The 16,547-nt window shown below is 47.9% G+C and overlaps 1 protein-coding gene across 5 annotated transcripts in view; it reads right to left on the bottom strand.

The window, feature by feature from the left end:
- Positions 1-2,575: 2,575 nt before the first annotated feature.
- The window catches only part of PRICKLE1 (prickle planar cell polarity protein 1), a 106,362-nt gene continuing 92,390 nt past the window's right edge, over positions 2,576-16,547 (bottom strand). For 4 of the 5 annotated variants that reach the window (XM_036455616.2, XM_036455619.2, XM_036455618.2 and 1 more), the window contains exons 2-8: positions 15,014-15,197; positions 12,883-12,996; positions 12,148-12,285; positions 11,147-11,350; positions 9,696-9,882; positions 7,758-8,624; positions 2,576-4,999 (exon numbers count right to left, since the gene is read on the bottom strand). In XM_036455616.2, the coding sequence (XP_036311509.1) occupies positions 4,125-4,999; positions 7,758-8,624; positions 9,696-9,882; positions 11,147-11,350; positions 12,148-12,285; positions 12,883-12,996; positions 15,014-15,145 (2,517 nt within the window). In that variant the 5' untranslated portion in view covers positions 15,146-15,197 and the 3' untranslated portion in view covers positions 2,576-4,124. The remainder of the gene's footprint in view (positions 5,000-7,757; positions 8,625-9,695; positions 9,883-11,146; positions 11,351-12,147; positions 12,286-12,882; positions 12,997-15,013; positions 15,198-16,547) is intronic. The other variant, XM_045587929.1, reaches the window with a different exon arrangement.

The raw sequence follows: 16,547 nt of genomic DNA on the forward strand, positions 1-16,547 counted from the left end.
GAAACTTGATGAAAGTGAAAAGAAAAAGAAAAAAAAGCCAAAACAGGACTGCATTTGCAAGAAGATAAAATCATGACTACAGATGAAATATACAACTTTAACAGAGACAATGAGGACATGGAAATTGTGAAAGATTTTGCTTATCTTGGCCCAGTCATGAATTCCCATGGAGACTGCAACCAAGAGAAGGCAGTGGAAGAATAAGGAGATCACTGGAAACAAGGATGTGCTATTAGAGGCCAAACCTACGGCCATTCATCCATATCCTCCCGGTCTCAGTTACTGTGTACAGATGTGAAAGGTGAACGAGGGAGGCTAGCAATAAAACAGATTCATATGAAACACAGTGTTAAATGTCTACAGACACCTTAAACCACCCGAGAGACAAAGAAGTAGGTCCTACAGCAAACAAAGCGTGAAATGTCACTGGAAGCAAAAATGACAAAACTGAAGCTGGCCTGCTTTGGGCACATCATGGGAAGGCAGGTTCTTTGGAAAAGACGATAATGCTGAGAAAATGGAATGCGTCAGGAAAAGGAGACCAAATACCAGATGGATTGGCTCCACAAAGGAAGCCACAGGCAGGAATCACAGAGCTGAGCAGAGCTGCTGAGGACAGGACATGGTGGGCATCACCCACTCATAGGGTCCCTGGGAGTCGGAGCTGACTCATGGGCACGTAGCACACACCACCCGAGTTCCCGCTGTCATCGTCAGCATCACTCCATGGGCCATAGCTAAATGTTCTCCAATCTGGACTGAAGTGAGGGAAATGCAACCATCAGGATTCTGCTTCACCCACATAGAGATTAGAGGCAGTGTTTTAACATCTGAGATTTATCTTGGGACCACATTTTAGAGTTTAGTGACTGACCACACAAAAAAATTGACTTATGTGCACTCTTGTTAACTAAATCTATGCACACCTTTTAGCAACTATGCTTAATTTTCTTGCCAAGTCTTTATAGAACTGCAAGGCAGTCGCTTTCCTTTCTTCCTTTGCCAATAAGTGTGAAAGATTGCATTATCATTGTGAGTAAATATTTCTGAATTTTCTTAAGCCTTTGGCAATCTAATCCTTATAGAAATCAAAAATGAAGTGTGAGAAGAAGCAAAAGCAACTATTCTTTTGAGAATGACTTGAAAACCACTGAGGACAGTGACTTCATTTATAACCACATTTTCCCAGGCAAAGAATGACCTGAAGAAAAAGGTAAAAAAAAAAAAAAAAAAAAAAAAAATGACCTATTTGTTACCCATCCTCTATGAGCACCATATAGCAACAGTGTTTTCTAAAGGACTCCCATTTTCTTTTCTTTTTTAATTTTTTTATAGGAGGACATCAGGTCCATGCAGGATGCCCATGCTTGACAGCATTAGGTTCCAAAAAGGTTTTTTAAAAAAAGTGTTTCTATGTTATGTGAGATTGTGATGGAATAAGGATTCTCATACAATGTTAGTGCAAATGTCAATCAGGGAAATTTTTTTTTTTTTGAGGAATATTATTGATACCCATCCACATTTTACATGCCTTTGTCCTATAGACTTTGTCCCAATGAGTGTGCTGCTCAGAATTGCTGTGCCACCTGCCAGTGCAGTATAAGGTGTCGATGAGGAAATTCAGGTCCAGCACCAAAGTTAAGTGAATGGCAGTATACCTAAAAGTGGAATACTATGCAGTCATTGAAAGCATGAGGTAGGCCTATATGCACCCATTTGAAATGTCCACATGTACAGTGAAAAAAGCAAATCTCAGTGTGTATAGTTTTATACTGTTTTTAAAAGAGGTGGTTAGCCCTGGCCGGTTTGGCTCAGTGGATAGAGCATCGGCCTGCGGACTAAAGGATCCCCAGGTTCGGTTCTGGTCAAGGGCATGTACCTTGGTTGTGGGCATATCCCCAGTGAGGGGTATATAAGAGGCAACTGATCGATGTTTCTCTCTCATGTTTCTAATTCTCCATCCCTCTCCCTTCCTCTCTGTTAAAAATCAATAAAATATATCTTTTAAAAAAATAAAAGAGGTGTGTTTATGTGACTAGGCTTTCCCATCTGAAGGCTCCACTAGGAATGAACGGCAGTGGCTACCTTTGGGGAGGGGGCTTGAGGGATTGGGGGTGAAGAGTAGAAAGGAGATACTCATTCTTGTTTGAATTTTTTGCCATGTGCATGCATTTCCTTTTCATTGTTGACTTTTGAAATGGACCAGACCAGAGAGCCGATGATAGAGTTATTGAGAAAAGAGCTCTCAGCAGTGGTGTTTCTGAGGGGTTCTGTGTAGACCAGATACAAAGCCTTGCTGTGTCCAGGGATGTGTGCGAGGGATGCCGCCGACCACTGGTTACCAACTGGCTTCGTGTGGCTCCTTCCCAAGGCCTCGCGGCTTTTCTCATTCCGGTAAACACGGACAGCCGTGCCTCTGTGCCACGAGCCCTCTTCCCAGCCTACTGGCAGGGCGGTGGACGTGCAGGCCTCAAATGGTGGTCTGTTAACGGCAGAGGAACTGGAAGAGAAATCATGCCGAAACACAGGAGCAAAGTGGAAGCTGTCTGGGTATGTTTGCAAAAATTTGTGAAAATTTCAGGAAAGTAGGTTGTTTATTATTTATTGTTTATTTAATACCTTCCCCAAAGGTCCAAAATACCACTGGGACCTTAGCTAGGACTGCAGCGTATGTGCAAGAATGGCACATACCGAAATATCAGCTCATTAGTTCAAGTCTAAGATAATTTTCCCTTGAAATAGAACCTCCTATCAAGTTGAAATAGTCAATGGTACAGCATCCTCTAATTTAAAGATTTTAAAAGAAAAACATAATCAGAAGGCCCGGTTTTCAAAATTGCTGCTAAAAGCCAACCAATTAGCTGGAAGGGAGGGATGAAAAGGAATAACCTCTCTTCAAATAATAAATCTACAAAGTCCTCTGCCACAAAAAAGCAGGTCCTTGTAGTTTTGGTCTCTTTCCATGAGATAATCACCACCTTGCTAAAAATGGGACCTCCCTCCCCACAACCCCCCCCCCCCACATACACCATCCCCAAGCGGGGGGGAAAAAAAAATCCACCCAAACAGTTTCTACTTGTTTTTACCATATATTCCAGGGGTCTATATGGGGTTTTTGTTTGTTTTTACATTTATACAGTTTACATTGCTTGACCCATAAATAACACTTGGAAGATTAATAGGGCCATAGTTTTAAAGACTATTTACATAGCCCCACCATGCATACAGAGCCTTTTTAATATGGGGGGGGAGGAGAGGGAAAATAAAAAAAAAATGGAGCTCTCCATCACTAGGCAATATAAATTTGACCATCTAAACTTATAAACCCTGACTAAAATACAAGCAATCGTTTCATCCATAAATGCTGTTTCTGGTTCCCTAAGAAATCTAGCACTGCATTGTAACAAACGTCTTGCAATTCAGGGATATAAAAATATCAGCTTTAAAATCTGAACTGTACATTATGTACATTAATATTTGCACCGTTAAATTAGGAATACACTTAAGTCTATGAAATACTACATTATAAATAGCAAAGTTTTTTTTTTGTTTGTTTCGTTTTGTTTTTCAATCTGTAGCTGGAGCTAATACAATGATACAAAGTTTACCTGGCTAAAGAGGACGGCAAGGGGGCGAGGCGGCCCCGTGCGAGGGGGCGCACAGTGTTGGCTGGGTCAGTGTGACTCCGTGCGGGCCGCACAGTAGGACAGACCGATCAGGCCCTGGGCCAACCTGGCGTGGACAACGACAAACACTATTGCTTCACGAAGGCGGCTGGCGTTCTCCGTCATCTAAAATCGGTACCCCCCATCCAATCACCTCACCCTCACGACAGTTTTCTAGAAGATTCTCTCGCAGACTGCAGACCAAAGCAGCAATGCAACAGACACCCTAATGCACCTGACTGGCACCATCCGAGGGAGGGTCACTGGGAGCCTTCATACCTTCTGAGTGTTAACCGGACACTGTAAACAGCAGTCGGGGTGAGGGGGTGAGGGGGGGTGCTCGTGTACATGGGCAAAGCACTTTCAACTATGTTAGCAACTTTTCCTACGAAAGAAAGAGGATCTGAGTCAAGAGGGTTCATGGCTAAGCTGAGACGGGGCCTCCACGGCTACACCGGGTTAAGAAATAATACAGTTTTTGCCCTTGTGTCCCTTTTTCTTCTTGGACTTGGTCATGCCCGGGCCAAACTGCGGCGCGGGGAGGACGGACGTGGGGCTGGACAGGCCGTCCGTGTAGTAGGCGTACCGCTGTGGCCGGGGCTGCGGGATGGGCTGTCCGAGGAAGTAGCCTTCTTCCTCCGAGTCGGAGGAGGAGGAGGAGGAAGAGGAGCACCAGGAGTCGTCGTCCTCCCCGTAGAGCCCCAGGAAGCGGGGCACCTGCGGGCTCTGCAGCGCGTAGTCGGAGGTGGCATGGGCGTAGCGGCCGCAGAGGTCGGCGCCCTGCAGGAACGCCTGGATCTCCCGGGCGCTCTTGTTCTGCAGGAACTTCTCGTAGCTGTCCGGGGTGTACAGCCGCAGCCGGTCCTTGGGAGGGTGCTTCCTCTCGGCCACGAGGTTCAGGGCGTTGTCGGAGCGGGACTTCCTGCTCCTCCGGCGGCGGTGGTGGTGGTGGTGGGGCCTGGAGCCCCGCGGCTGCTCCTCGAAGTGGTACACCCGCCTGCGCGTCCTCTCGCTCATCGGGGGCTGCCGGACCTCCAGGTTGTCGTAGCTCCCGTTGTCGATGACGTCGTCCGAGAACTTGACCTGCTGCGGCCGCGACTGGGACTTGGACCGCCGGAGCACGGGCAGGTAGACGGGCTTCTCCTCCGGCATGATCTTCTCGGGGCACAGCTCCGAGCTGAGACTCTTCAAGGACTCGGCGCTCCGGTGCAGCATGGAGGAGTTCAGGGTCCCCATGTTGCTCATCTTCTCGCAGTCTTCCGCCTCCATCTCCTCAAAGTTCTGCAGGGAATATAAGGACGGCCTCGGCTTGCTTTCTCCGTCCACCGAAGCCCCTATGAGAAAAGCCAAGACGAGATGTGAGTCTCGGTGACCCTGACCGTCTGACAATTATGACAAACAGCTGAAAGGAAGCTTTTCAAAGAAAATTCTCCATTTCAATAGTGGATTACCACCCACGAAGTCAACACAACATGCATATGAAGAGAAGAGGTATGAATCTTGTTACTAACCCAAGGGGCACAGCCTTTCTTAGAAGTTCAATTGTTTTGGAGCCTACAGGACATGGCATGAACAGTAACAATGTAAAAGCTCTTCATAAAAAAATCTCATGATTAGCCCCAGCTCGTTTGGCTCAGTGGATAGAGTGTCAGCCTGCGGACTGAAGGGTCCCAGGTTCAATTCCGGTCAAGGGCACATGCCAGGGCTGTAGGATTGGTCCCCACTGTGGGGCATGCAGTCACTGATCGATGATTCTTCTCATCATTGATGTTTCTGCCTTTCTCTCCCTCTCCCTTCCTCTCTGAAATCAATACAAATTTATGTTTAAAAAAATCTCATGATTACTTTATTCACATGACATGGCAGAATTCTGCCTCTCAATCCATCAGAGCCAGATTGCTTCACCTGAGCATCCCCATCGGTTCCTCCTTGGCATCCACATGGCCACCGTATCGTCGTCGTCTTACACCTACACCCATTTTCCTCATTGCATACCGGGACTGTGGTCAGCAAGCCACAGCCCAAGGGCCACACCCGGTCCACAGCCTGTGTGTGGATCGAGTTTCACTGGAAGGCAGCCACACCTACTCATTTACGTATTATCTACGGTTGCTTTCCACAGTGGCAGTGCTGAGCATGTGCAACAGAGCCTGGGTGGCCCAGAAGTTCTATCTCGCCCGCCCTTCACAGAAGAAGTCTGCCAGCCCCTAACCTAGACAGCCATCTAGTCGTCTTCCCCTTCAACCCAGGAAATAACATGCCACCTCCAGATTAGTCTTACTTTGGAACTTTCCCCAAAAATGATACTTGTTCTCCCTTTTTAAAGAGGGCCCAGGCAAGGGAAGGTAAATGAATACCCAGCAGACAGAAGTGACAATAAGGACTGGTGTCTTGAGGTACTATGTAACTTCCTACTTTCTAAAGGGAGCCCAATTCAGTCTGTTTTGTGTACCAAACGATGTCTATTTTTTGGATAAGTGCTAAACTCCTAATATAGGACCTAAAATACAGGAAGTGCTAGCCCTGGCCAGTGTGGCTCAGTTGACTGGAATGTCGTCTGTGCACCAAAAGGTTGCCGGTTCAATTCCCAGTCAGGGCACATGCCCTGGTTGCAGGTTTGATCCCAGGTATGGGGTGTGCGGCTGGCAGCCGGTCGGTCAGTGTGAGGACATTGGTGTTTTACTTTCTCTCCCTCTCCCTTCCTCTTTCTAAAAATTAATTTAAAGATCTTAAAATATTTTAAAAACAGCCGAAACCGGTTTGGCTCAGTGGACAGAGCGTCAGCCTGAGGACTAAAAGGTCCCGGGTTCGATTCTGGTCAAGGGCATGTACCTTGGTTATGGGCACATCCCCAGTGGGGGGTGTGCAAGAGGCAGCTGGTCAATGCTTCTCTCTCATCGACGTTTCTAACTCTCTATCCCTCTCAACTCCTCTCTGGGTAAAATCAATAAAAATATATATATTTTAAAAAATATTTTAAAAACAAAACAAGAGATGCTTCATAATTTAGTCTCATCCACGCTCAACTCCCCTTTGACAAGTCCAACAGAAACCTGGGGGTGGGGGGTCGCTGGCTCATTCCCTCCTTGCCGCTGCAGCAGCTGGCACAGGCTAAAGCATTTCCTGTCCAAATTACGGAAACGTCACCTTTAGGAAAAGACTGGATGCTATTTGTTTGGCTGTAACTAGCCAGGTAACATTTTTGCACCCAAAGACAATTATTGCAAATATGAGCTACAGGAGGGAATCTGGGTTCCAAGCTTGATCTTGCCTTGAAAAACCTCTGTGAAGTTAGGCATTTAGCCTCTGGTAATTCAAGTTCTTCATTTAGAAAATGCAATAATATCCACTCTGTACAGCTCAAGGTCATTTTAAAGATACAGCATGGATGACTGATATGAATGTGCTTTGAAACATTGAAGTGAAATTATTTTATTTTATGGGTAAAAAAAAACAAAACTATTCAGCTATTTTTGAGCTCTCTGTTGCCACAGGGCAATGCAGGGAAATTAAAAAAAAAATGTTATGAGCTTATAAAGTGGCAGACTGATTTTAATAACTTGAATTTTATACAGTACAATCCAAAGAGTACAGTATCTTTCAGAGACAAATACAGACTCCATCGCTGAAATAAGTCAGGTTCTTCCTCTTTAATATAAGTGTAATGAGCCTGGCCGGTGTGGGTCAGTGGTTGAGCGTTGACCTATGAACCAGGTCACTATTCAATTCCCGGCCAGAGCACAGGCCTGGGTTGCGGGCTCAATCCCCAGTGGGGACATGCAGTAGGTAGCTGATCACTGATTCTCTCTCATCACTGATGTTTCTGTTTCCTTCTCCCTCTCCCAAATCAATAAGATATACATATATAAAATTATATGTATAAAGAATATATATGAATGTGTGTGTGTGTGTGTACATATAGGCACACACATTTGCATGTTTGTTTTGCTAGACAGCATTTGGCACTGGATGAGACGCCTTCCTTCTTGGTCTCCAGTTTTAATTAACCTCCTGGTACAGAACGGTCAATTTCCAGAACAGACTTATTAGTGACTCTTTTTCCAAACACCGCCTAATCCCTGGATTACGTACCTGTGATGTTAGACAAAGCCAAAGAATCCATAGAGTCCCGGACGCTCTGCTCCGGTTTCAAGTCCGACAGGCACTCCAGGGAATCCTCGTACCATTGCGCCTGCTCGTGGCTGTAGCCCGAGGCCCCGTGGTCCAGGTCCAGCTCCTGGAGCCGCCGGCTGCTCGCCGGGCCCGGGTGGCTGCCGTACGCCGAATCTCCCAGGCCATCTTGTGACTGCGCCCAGTACATATCAGATTGGTATTTTTTACTCGCCAGGCTCTGGCTATTTTGCTTTAACTCGGTCTTATTTTTAACCATGTTATCAGATATCCAGTGCTCGCTGGCTCGGATGTCCATCTCGCCGGGCTGCTGCTGCTGAAAGAGGCTTTTATCACCAAATTTGAGGAGGAGCTGCGTCATATAATCTTCATGCTCGGCCCACTCTTCGGGGTCTTCTGGGGTGTCGCGCTCGACTCTGCCTTTCCAGAAGTCTTCGCTGGCGAAACCTGCTCCCTGCCTGGAGAGGCTCAGGTCATCCAGCTTCCGAGAGAGGGTGTCGTCGGCGCTGCCCGAGAGGCCGGGAAACTTGTAGTTGAGAGCCGGGGACAGGAGCAGGGACTGGCGGCACTGGTCCGCCGACCGGCTGCTCTTGCCCATCCGGACGCTTCTCCTGGAGTCTCTGGACCTCGCGGACTGGAACGCGGAGTCGGAGGAGTCGGAGGCATGGATGTCCTCGCCCAGGCTGCACGTCTTTGAGCAATAGATCTGACCCTGTCTGGGGAGGAAGGGGCACCCCAGCAGGGAGGCTTTGCACTGGGCGCAGGAGAAGCAGGCTTCGGTCGCGTGCCAGTGCTGCCCGTCGTAGGTCATCTGGGCGTGGTCCACGCCTGTTGTGAAAAAGGACAGAACCACAGGCTACAGTTCGACCTTGAAACAGAGGCAGGAGGAAGGGATGGGAAGAGGGGTGATGGGAAGGTTCTTGATAGGGCTGTGGGTCACACCAAGTCCGTATCTGCGGATATGCTCGCCTACTGCTAAAATTTGTTTGCAACCCCCAAATCAATACTTGCAGTTTTCAAGGTCATTTATGGCCATGTGCAGAGGGGGGGAAATTTGAGTTGACCACCATATATGCTCCCAGGTGAGGACAAACAAGGTGACCCTCTGCCTTTTGTATCTGTTCTTGTGCTTTCAAACAAGTGGCATATTCGTGGTCTACTTATACCATGTTTCCTTTAGATTTCTGTACTTTTTTGGTGCTTTTGCTACTTAAGTGGCCCTCAGGCATAGTGCTAAGATGCTGTCCAGTGATCCTAAGTACAAGAAGGCTGTGGCCGAGACTGGTTTGGCTCAATGGATAGAGCGTCGGCTTGGGGACTGAAGAGTCCTGGGTTCGATTCCGGTCAAGGGCATGTACCTTGGTTGCGGGCATATCCCCAGTAGGGGGTGTGCAAGAGGCAGCTGATTGATGACACTCTCTCATTGATGTTTCTAACTCTCTATCTCTCTCCCTTCCTCTCTGTACAAAATCAATAAAATATATTAAAAAAAAAAAAAAAAAAAAGGCTGTGATCTTCCTTACGGAAAAAAATACGTGCGTTCGATAAGCTTCATTCAGTCACATGGTACAGCGCTGCTGGCTGCAACTTCAGCGTTAACGAGCCAGCAATAGATGTGACGGGGAGGGGGGAGGGGCGGGCGGGCAGGAACCTTTCCCTGTATTTCCCCTAGGAGCAATGCTCGGGATCCCATCGCTCAGGCGACGCTGTAGAATGCAAATCCCTCAAATGAGAATCGGTTCTATAGTCACTGGCCAAAACTCATAAAACTGAAACACTTAAGATCTGTCCATTTCCTGTATGTAAATTACACCTCAATTAAAAAAAAAAAATAGACTGTGGACAATCATAAAGGCTGATGGGAGCGAGACGGAGCAGCCAGGCCGGGCTGGGACTCACCGATGTGCTCGCCGCAGGTTTCACAGTACTCCGCGTACAGGGACTCGAAGCAGCCGCAGCAGAATGGGCGGCCGTCCTTCATGATGTACCGCTGCCCGCCCAGCACCGTCTCACACTCCAGGCAGCAGAAGTGCTTCATGTGCCAGTGGCGACCCTCCGCTTCCGTGCACTCGTCAGCGAAAATGATCTTTAAGAGGAATAGGGAAGCAGAGGGTGACAGAAAATCACTGTGAGCTCTTTCCAAGGCCAAGTCGCTTAGATGGCTAACCTTGTTTCTTACAGCCTCAAGCTTTACTGACTTGCTTTAGCTCTAAAGCAAGAGCAGTTATTGAAAACATGAAAAAAGAGCAACTAAGTGCTTGTTTAAACTTTATAAATGTCCAACCCCTGTGCTGTACACCTGAAACCAATATAATGGTGAATGTCAACCATAATTGAAAAATAGATTTCTTCACTGGAGATAATTAATTTGGTCATTATTTTGCTCCCCAATTGCATTTTATTGGCATAATCTGGCAAAGAAGACATTAGCATTGAAATAATTCAGCGGTCTGTGTTTTAATAGAAAACTCGTAAAAATGTCTGTGGAGTCAACATTCACAGCAATCCAGACGCTGGGCCGTGTGAGCCACACTTGAACAGCTGCTGCTTTGCTTAACCTGGTGGCCATCGGCAGACTGAAGACTCCATTCTTTGCATTTTTGGTTTCAAAAACATTTTCAAATATCACATTATTAAAAAAAAAAAAAAAAAAAACCTTAAAAAAAACCCCAAACAAATGTATAAAGAAAAAAATGAACATTCACTGTCACTGAGCGAAGGAAACTCAGAAAAAATAAAAAAAATTATATATATACATATATATGTATATATATATAATATATATTTGTGTACATATATATATGTATACATATATTTGTATATATAATATACATAATGAGGTACCCTGGATTGGATCTTAGAATAGAAAAGACACATTAGTAGCAAAACTAGAAATCTAAAGTGTGCAGTTTAGTTAACGGTATAGCAGCAACATTAACTTCTCAGTTTCAATGCACATAACTCTGGAAGACACTAACAACCGGGAAAGCTGGGAGAAGGATGTGAGGACCTCTAACACCTCCAACCCCTCTGTCCATCTAAAATGACTTTAAAAAGCTTTAGAAGAAAATCCCTTTCACACCACCGTCCCTTCCCACGTGCCCCACCGGGAGCCACTGTTAACGGAGTGCGTGTCCTGCCGTACAAAAGCGTGTATGGTCTCGGTGTGTTCGCCCTTTCCCTAACAGGCATAAGGTCCTCTGCTCTGCTCTCCCCATCCGTCAGGAGCCTCCCAGCTATGGATGCACAGACGCCCGGGGCCTGCTCTTTGTTTTGCTTTGCGGTGAGCAGTGGAACAGGGGCTGGCTGGGCGCTTATTTTCCCCGGCGTGAAGGGAAGAACCGTTTTACCTCGTCACATGCCGAGCACCGTGGTTTCAGCAGTTCGGCGTGGTGCCGGCCGCAGTGAATTTTTCCGTCCTGATAAAAATAGATGAGGTCCACCAGCAGCTCGTGGCACGTGAAGCAGACAAAACAGGACGGGTGCCAGCACACGCCGGGGCCCGCCCGCGAGGCGAACACGGCGATCTCGCCGCCGTTGATCTTCAGCCCGCACTGGAAACACAAAGGACCATCCTGGGTGACGGGACTCTCGGCCTCTCCAGGTGCCACCGAGTCCCCGATCTGCCAGGAAAGCTTTTTATTTTCCTCCCCTCCTGCGAGTGACGAAGCAGCTTCTTAAGGCTGGATGAGGTGCGATTCTCAGCGGAAAGGAGCAGGCCTCTGACAGACTTCCCCGAGACTAAGGTGACCAGACGTCCCGCTTTTGGCGGGACATTCCTGATTTTTAACAATTTGTCCCGCGTCCTTCAGCAGTTTTAAAAAAAGTCCCGATTTTTTCCCGCCAAAAAAATCGGGACTTTTTTAAAAACGCCACGGGACAAATTGTTAAAAATCAGGGCTGTCCTGCCAAACCTTACCGGAAACCGTTCCTAAGAAGGGTTTCGTCCGACTCCCACGAAGGGTGGTTTCCCTGAGCCAGCCTCCTGCTGGATGCGTTTCTGGCACTGAGAATGGCCGGTGAGGATCTGAACGTCCTCACTATCTCTGCCTTTTGTGAACCCTAGGTGTACATACCCCAGCAACTCCCAACCTGCCGGGACCCCGGGGGGAGCAGGAGGTCACCGATGTTTGCCCACGGGCTGGCTGACTTTCCTGGCACACACAGCAGTGTAGGTAGCCCTTTATAAACATGAGTCCCCATTTGGTGAAGAGCTAGGCTGCCTTTCTCTGGCTTAGTTTCTGGAGGCCTCTGGGGCCCACACGGGTGCGCTGGCCCTGCCGCCCTCCCACCCCAGCTCACTCCATCCACATCACCACCACCTCGGGCCACTCGTTCTGGAGAGGGCTACCTGCTCGCACACGGCGTGCATCACGGCTCTGGACAGCAGTTTGATGGTGCCTCTTCCCAGCGCCTCCTTCTTCCGCTGGGCGCTGAACACCTGCAGCTCCTTCTTCTCCTCCTCGCTCAGAGACTGGCAGTACCGCACCTGCGCGGGGGGGACACAGAAGCACCGCCCTGAGCACGGCCCCCTCACCAGCTCCAGCTCCAAAAGCGAAGCGCACTCGGAGGGCCTGCCCCGCGCCGCTCCGGTTTAGCAATGACACCAGCCCTCTCACTGACTCAAAACCTTACGGCCTCTAGCAAGAGGGAAAGGCAATGTAAAAGAACACTCTTTAAAAAAATTATGAAATGTTTAATTTCAACTCCTGTCAGCGGAGACTCTAAAACAAATGTAACGTATTAACCTTTCTACAAAAGGTTTCAATTTAATTGCCACGTTTGCTCTACATTCTGCAGGCACTCAGGTCAGCTCCAAGAGGCGTTGGGCCTGGAGGAAGGGGTGGGGTGGCGCAGGCACCTGCAGCCCCTGGTCCCCCCCTTTTACCCCCCCCACCCCCGTGGGTGGCCGCAAACACTGTAAACACCAACCTGTGTTTACTGCTCTGACACCTTTTCTCTCCCAAAGAATGGAGAGCCATATTCTCTGGCCACACCTCAACTGAAGAAAGGCAAGTGCTGAGGTTTATGAGGGGCATCGCCATGCTTGGTGTTTATTTTCTTAGCCTTCTTCCTGTTGTCTTACCTCATTGTCATGCGGTGGCAACTGGTACAAAAGCTGTTTAATTCGATGCTTCTCCCCAGGGCTGTTCACATACGGAACCTTTTCCTCGGGTAAGCAAGCGAAATAGAGCTGGATCTGAGGGAGAGAGGGAGAGAGAGAGACATGGAGAAAGTGAGCGTCTTTGCTTGCTCCATCCTAAAGAGTTGCTTGTTGTCGAAACCGGTTTGGCTCAGTGGTAGAGCGTCGGTCTGCGGACTGAAAGGTCCCGGGTTGGATTCCGGTCAAGGGCAGGTACATTGGTTGCGGGCACATCCCCGGTGGGGGGTGTGCAGGAGGCAACTGGTCGATGTTTCTCTCTCATCGACGTTTCTAGCTCTCTCTCTCTCTCCCTTCCTCTCTGTAAAATAAAATATTACTTAAAGAAAAAAAAGTTGCTTGTCTGGCAGGACCAGGGCTTGGCCTCTGGTGCTAATGAGAAGGCCAGCTGAGCCAACTCGCAGCCAGCTGCTAACTCCTCTTCAGGAATGCAATTTGCAGTGACAATTAGGGCTGTCATAAATTACACGCCATAAAATATGCACCTTCAATGCCTCCATTCCCCAGCCGGGTCTCCCCAGGGTCAGCGAGAGTCCTTGGTGAATGCTACAAATGGCCACACAGGCTGCGGGACACTGCCTCAAACCCCGCCAGCACGCAAGCACGCTGAATGTGATCTCTGAGTTTTACGTGCTACAAAGACAAAAAGCTGTTTTGTTACCCTCTGTAAACTCTCCCTTATCAGGTTCTCGCCAAGCGTCGGCTTTCTTTGCTTCCATGGGTGTTATTTTCTAAATACCGGAGTCCGTTTCCCCAAAGACACTGGAGGGGAGCCATGCTGAGCTAGACTAGGTTCACTTGGAACTCACTGTTTTTCCTGTTATATTTAAAGGAGTATCCCCTCATGAGTACCACAGTGCTGAGAAGGAAGAAGAGGGATTCAAGAAAGAAAGACGATTGGGGAGTTGGGGGCCTGCTGCTTCAATGCCTTGGTATCTCATAAAACCTACCCACCCTCAGCTTCTAAAAGGGGGTCTTAAAAAAATATCTATCTATCTATCTATCTATATATATATATTTCTTTATTGATTTCAGAGAGGAAGGGAGAGGGGGAGAAATAGAAACATCTGTGATGAGAGAGAATCATTAATCGGCTGCCTCCTCTGCAAGTCCCTTCAGTCCTCAGGAAGACACTCTATCCACTGAGCCAAATCCGCTAGGGCAGGGGTTCTTTATTAATAAGCAGTTTATCAAAATATCGCTTTCCTATCTAGTGCACCGGCACTCTGCCCTCTCCCCACTATATCAGCGACAGCAGCATTTGCAGTTATAAAAACACTGAGCACCCCTGTGTGCCAAGCATGATGCGAGGCCCGTGAAGAATGAGATATTCTCAGGCGAGTTCCCACCATACAGGAAGCAACCGTAACTCAAGCAACTGCACACCTTTTATTTCAAACTATACCTCAGCCTTTATGATGATATTTATCACCTGCAATGTTTAACAAGTTCATTATAAGGGCATTGGGAACATAAAAAATAGGCATCCAGAATGTTCTCAGCTTCCTTAAAATAACAACCCAAACAAAGCCCCAAATTAGCTCTTCAATATTAGTGTTCCATCCCCACCGAGCGGGGTGACAGATTCTTTTATGTGCAAGGTTATCAAAGGTCAATGCAATGCCACTTCAGATGGTTTCTCCCAGCTCTGCGTTTCCTCTCTTCCAGAGCAAAAGCTCTGCTGAGAGCCGGCGTGGAAACCTGCCTCTTTTATTACCTTTTTGTTGCTACTAGAGTTTTTCCAAAGGTTAAATTCCTCTCATTCTCTGCAAAGGGGACTCATTAGAAGCACACATAACAAATGCATGAGCAGTGTTCTGGATTCCGGTCATCAGAGCATCCTCCTAGGGCTTGTGGACCCAAGAGCCCAAGAGGAATAGAAGACTCTCATTGAGAAATGAAGCACGACCTTGAAAAGCAAAACTGTAACACCAAAGAGGAGAGAGGGCCGAGCAGGGTAGCGTGTCCGTGTGGCAGTGATGTTCTATAAATCGTTAAACATTCTTTAAAAGTCTTAACTCGCTGAAAAGCACAACGCGGGATGACCAGTTCCCACCTGCTCCGGCCGCAGCCCAGGGGGCACCCAGGCGTACTCCTCCAGCGCACAGCCCGAGTCATCGTCCGACGTGGAGCTCCGCTGGCACCCGAAGGCGAGCTTGCTCATCTTGGGCTCCATCTCCAAAGGCATAGCAACGTCCGGAGGCCGGTATTCTCAGTCCCAGGACATCAAACAGTGGCTGCTGTGGACAACAGGAGAAAAAGCAAACTGAAAACCTGCAGGCGTGGCTCTTATGGGATGCCTGTTTACACAGATAACTGGGCCCTACGAAAACACCCCATTTACTGGTTCACCACCCCCAGCCCCCAGGCCCACGGACACCTAAAATCAGGCTCCATAATGCAGACAGAGCCCCCTTTCCGGCTCAGCGATCCAGAAGATGCCACCAAAATTAGTTTGGTCCCCGTGGCCCTTCGAAGGTGCTTCTCCACACAACTGTTCATTGGAAAGGCTCAAGGACATCGCTTTGCCTGACACATCAGATTACACTTCCCACCAATGAAATCCCTGTGAAGTGCCATGAGTTGAAAATAAGAAGTGTGGGGACTGTGCCTCTTCCCACCTTGCCCACCCTGTGCCGTGAAAAGTGGCCCCAGACCCCACTCCGCTCCCCACATGTCCTCACTGGCTCTCCCCACCCAGGCATTGCTGCCTGCGGCATGGGTCCGCGGGGCCAAACGGCGTAGGTTTCAGGTGTCTCATAATGTTCTGGGAGACACTACACTTAGTTTACTCATTGGGTAGAAATAGCACCGTTAAATCCTTATATAGCATGTTAAATCTGCAAGCCCTTACTATCTATGGGTTGAAGTTAGCCGGACAATCACTCATGAGTTCCTTCGACAAAAAATAACTGAATCCAAGCGTGAGGTTAAAATAAAGCCCAGCGTGCTGGCTGTTAGTGTTGAGCTGCCTTATTAGCAGGCATCCACTGAAACGTTACGTAGCACCTATGATGTGCGACATGCTGTCAGCCTGTCCTTGGGCAAAGGAAGTCCCCTCAGAGGAAGGGCTGTAAAGGTGTCTCCGTAACAGTCCCTGCCCTACAACCCAGGGAACTCGATCATCACCAGGTATATTCCTTATACGTTTCCTCTGATTTTTAAAAATCATCCCTCAAGGAACTTTGTCATCACCATTATGTTCTTTATAAGTTTTCTTTTTCTGATTTATAAAAACCATCCCTCATCCAAAGGCCCCAAGAAGAAACAAAGATATAAGATTTTCAGAATCAGATGAAACTTTTTATAACTCCCCCTTTCTTTCTACCAAAAAAATTGTAGATAATTAGCCCAATTTAGAGAAAACAAGGCTCCAGGAAGTTAAGTGACTTGCCCAAGGTCACACAGCTAAAATAAGAGCCACGGTCTAGAGTCTAGACTAGGGGTGTCGAACTCAATCAGAGAAGGGGCCAGAATCTAAAATCCAGCCTAAATCGCGGGCCGAATGGTTTACTGAACAGTCATAAACTGTCATTGTGATGGAAACGCAGCGGAGTGCAGTGATGACAGCGCGGTGCGGGCCACATTGC

This window comes from Pipistrellus kuhlii, unplaced genomic scaffold (genome assembly GCF_014108245.1).
Source record: "Pipistrellus kuhlii isolate mPipKuh1 unplaced genomic scaffold, mPipKuh1.p scaffold_m20_p_3, whole genome shotgun sequence".
Lineage (NCBI taxonomy): Eukaryota > Metazoa > Chordata > Mammalia > Chiroptera > Vespertilionidae > Pipistrellus > Pipistrellus kuhlii.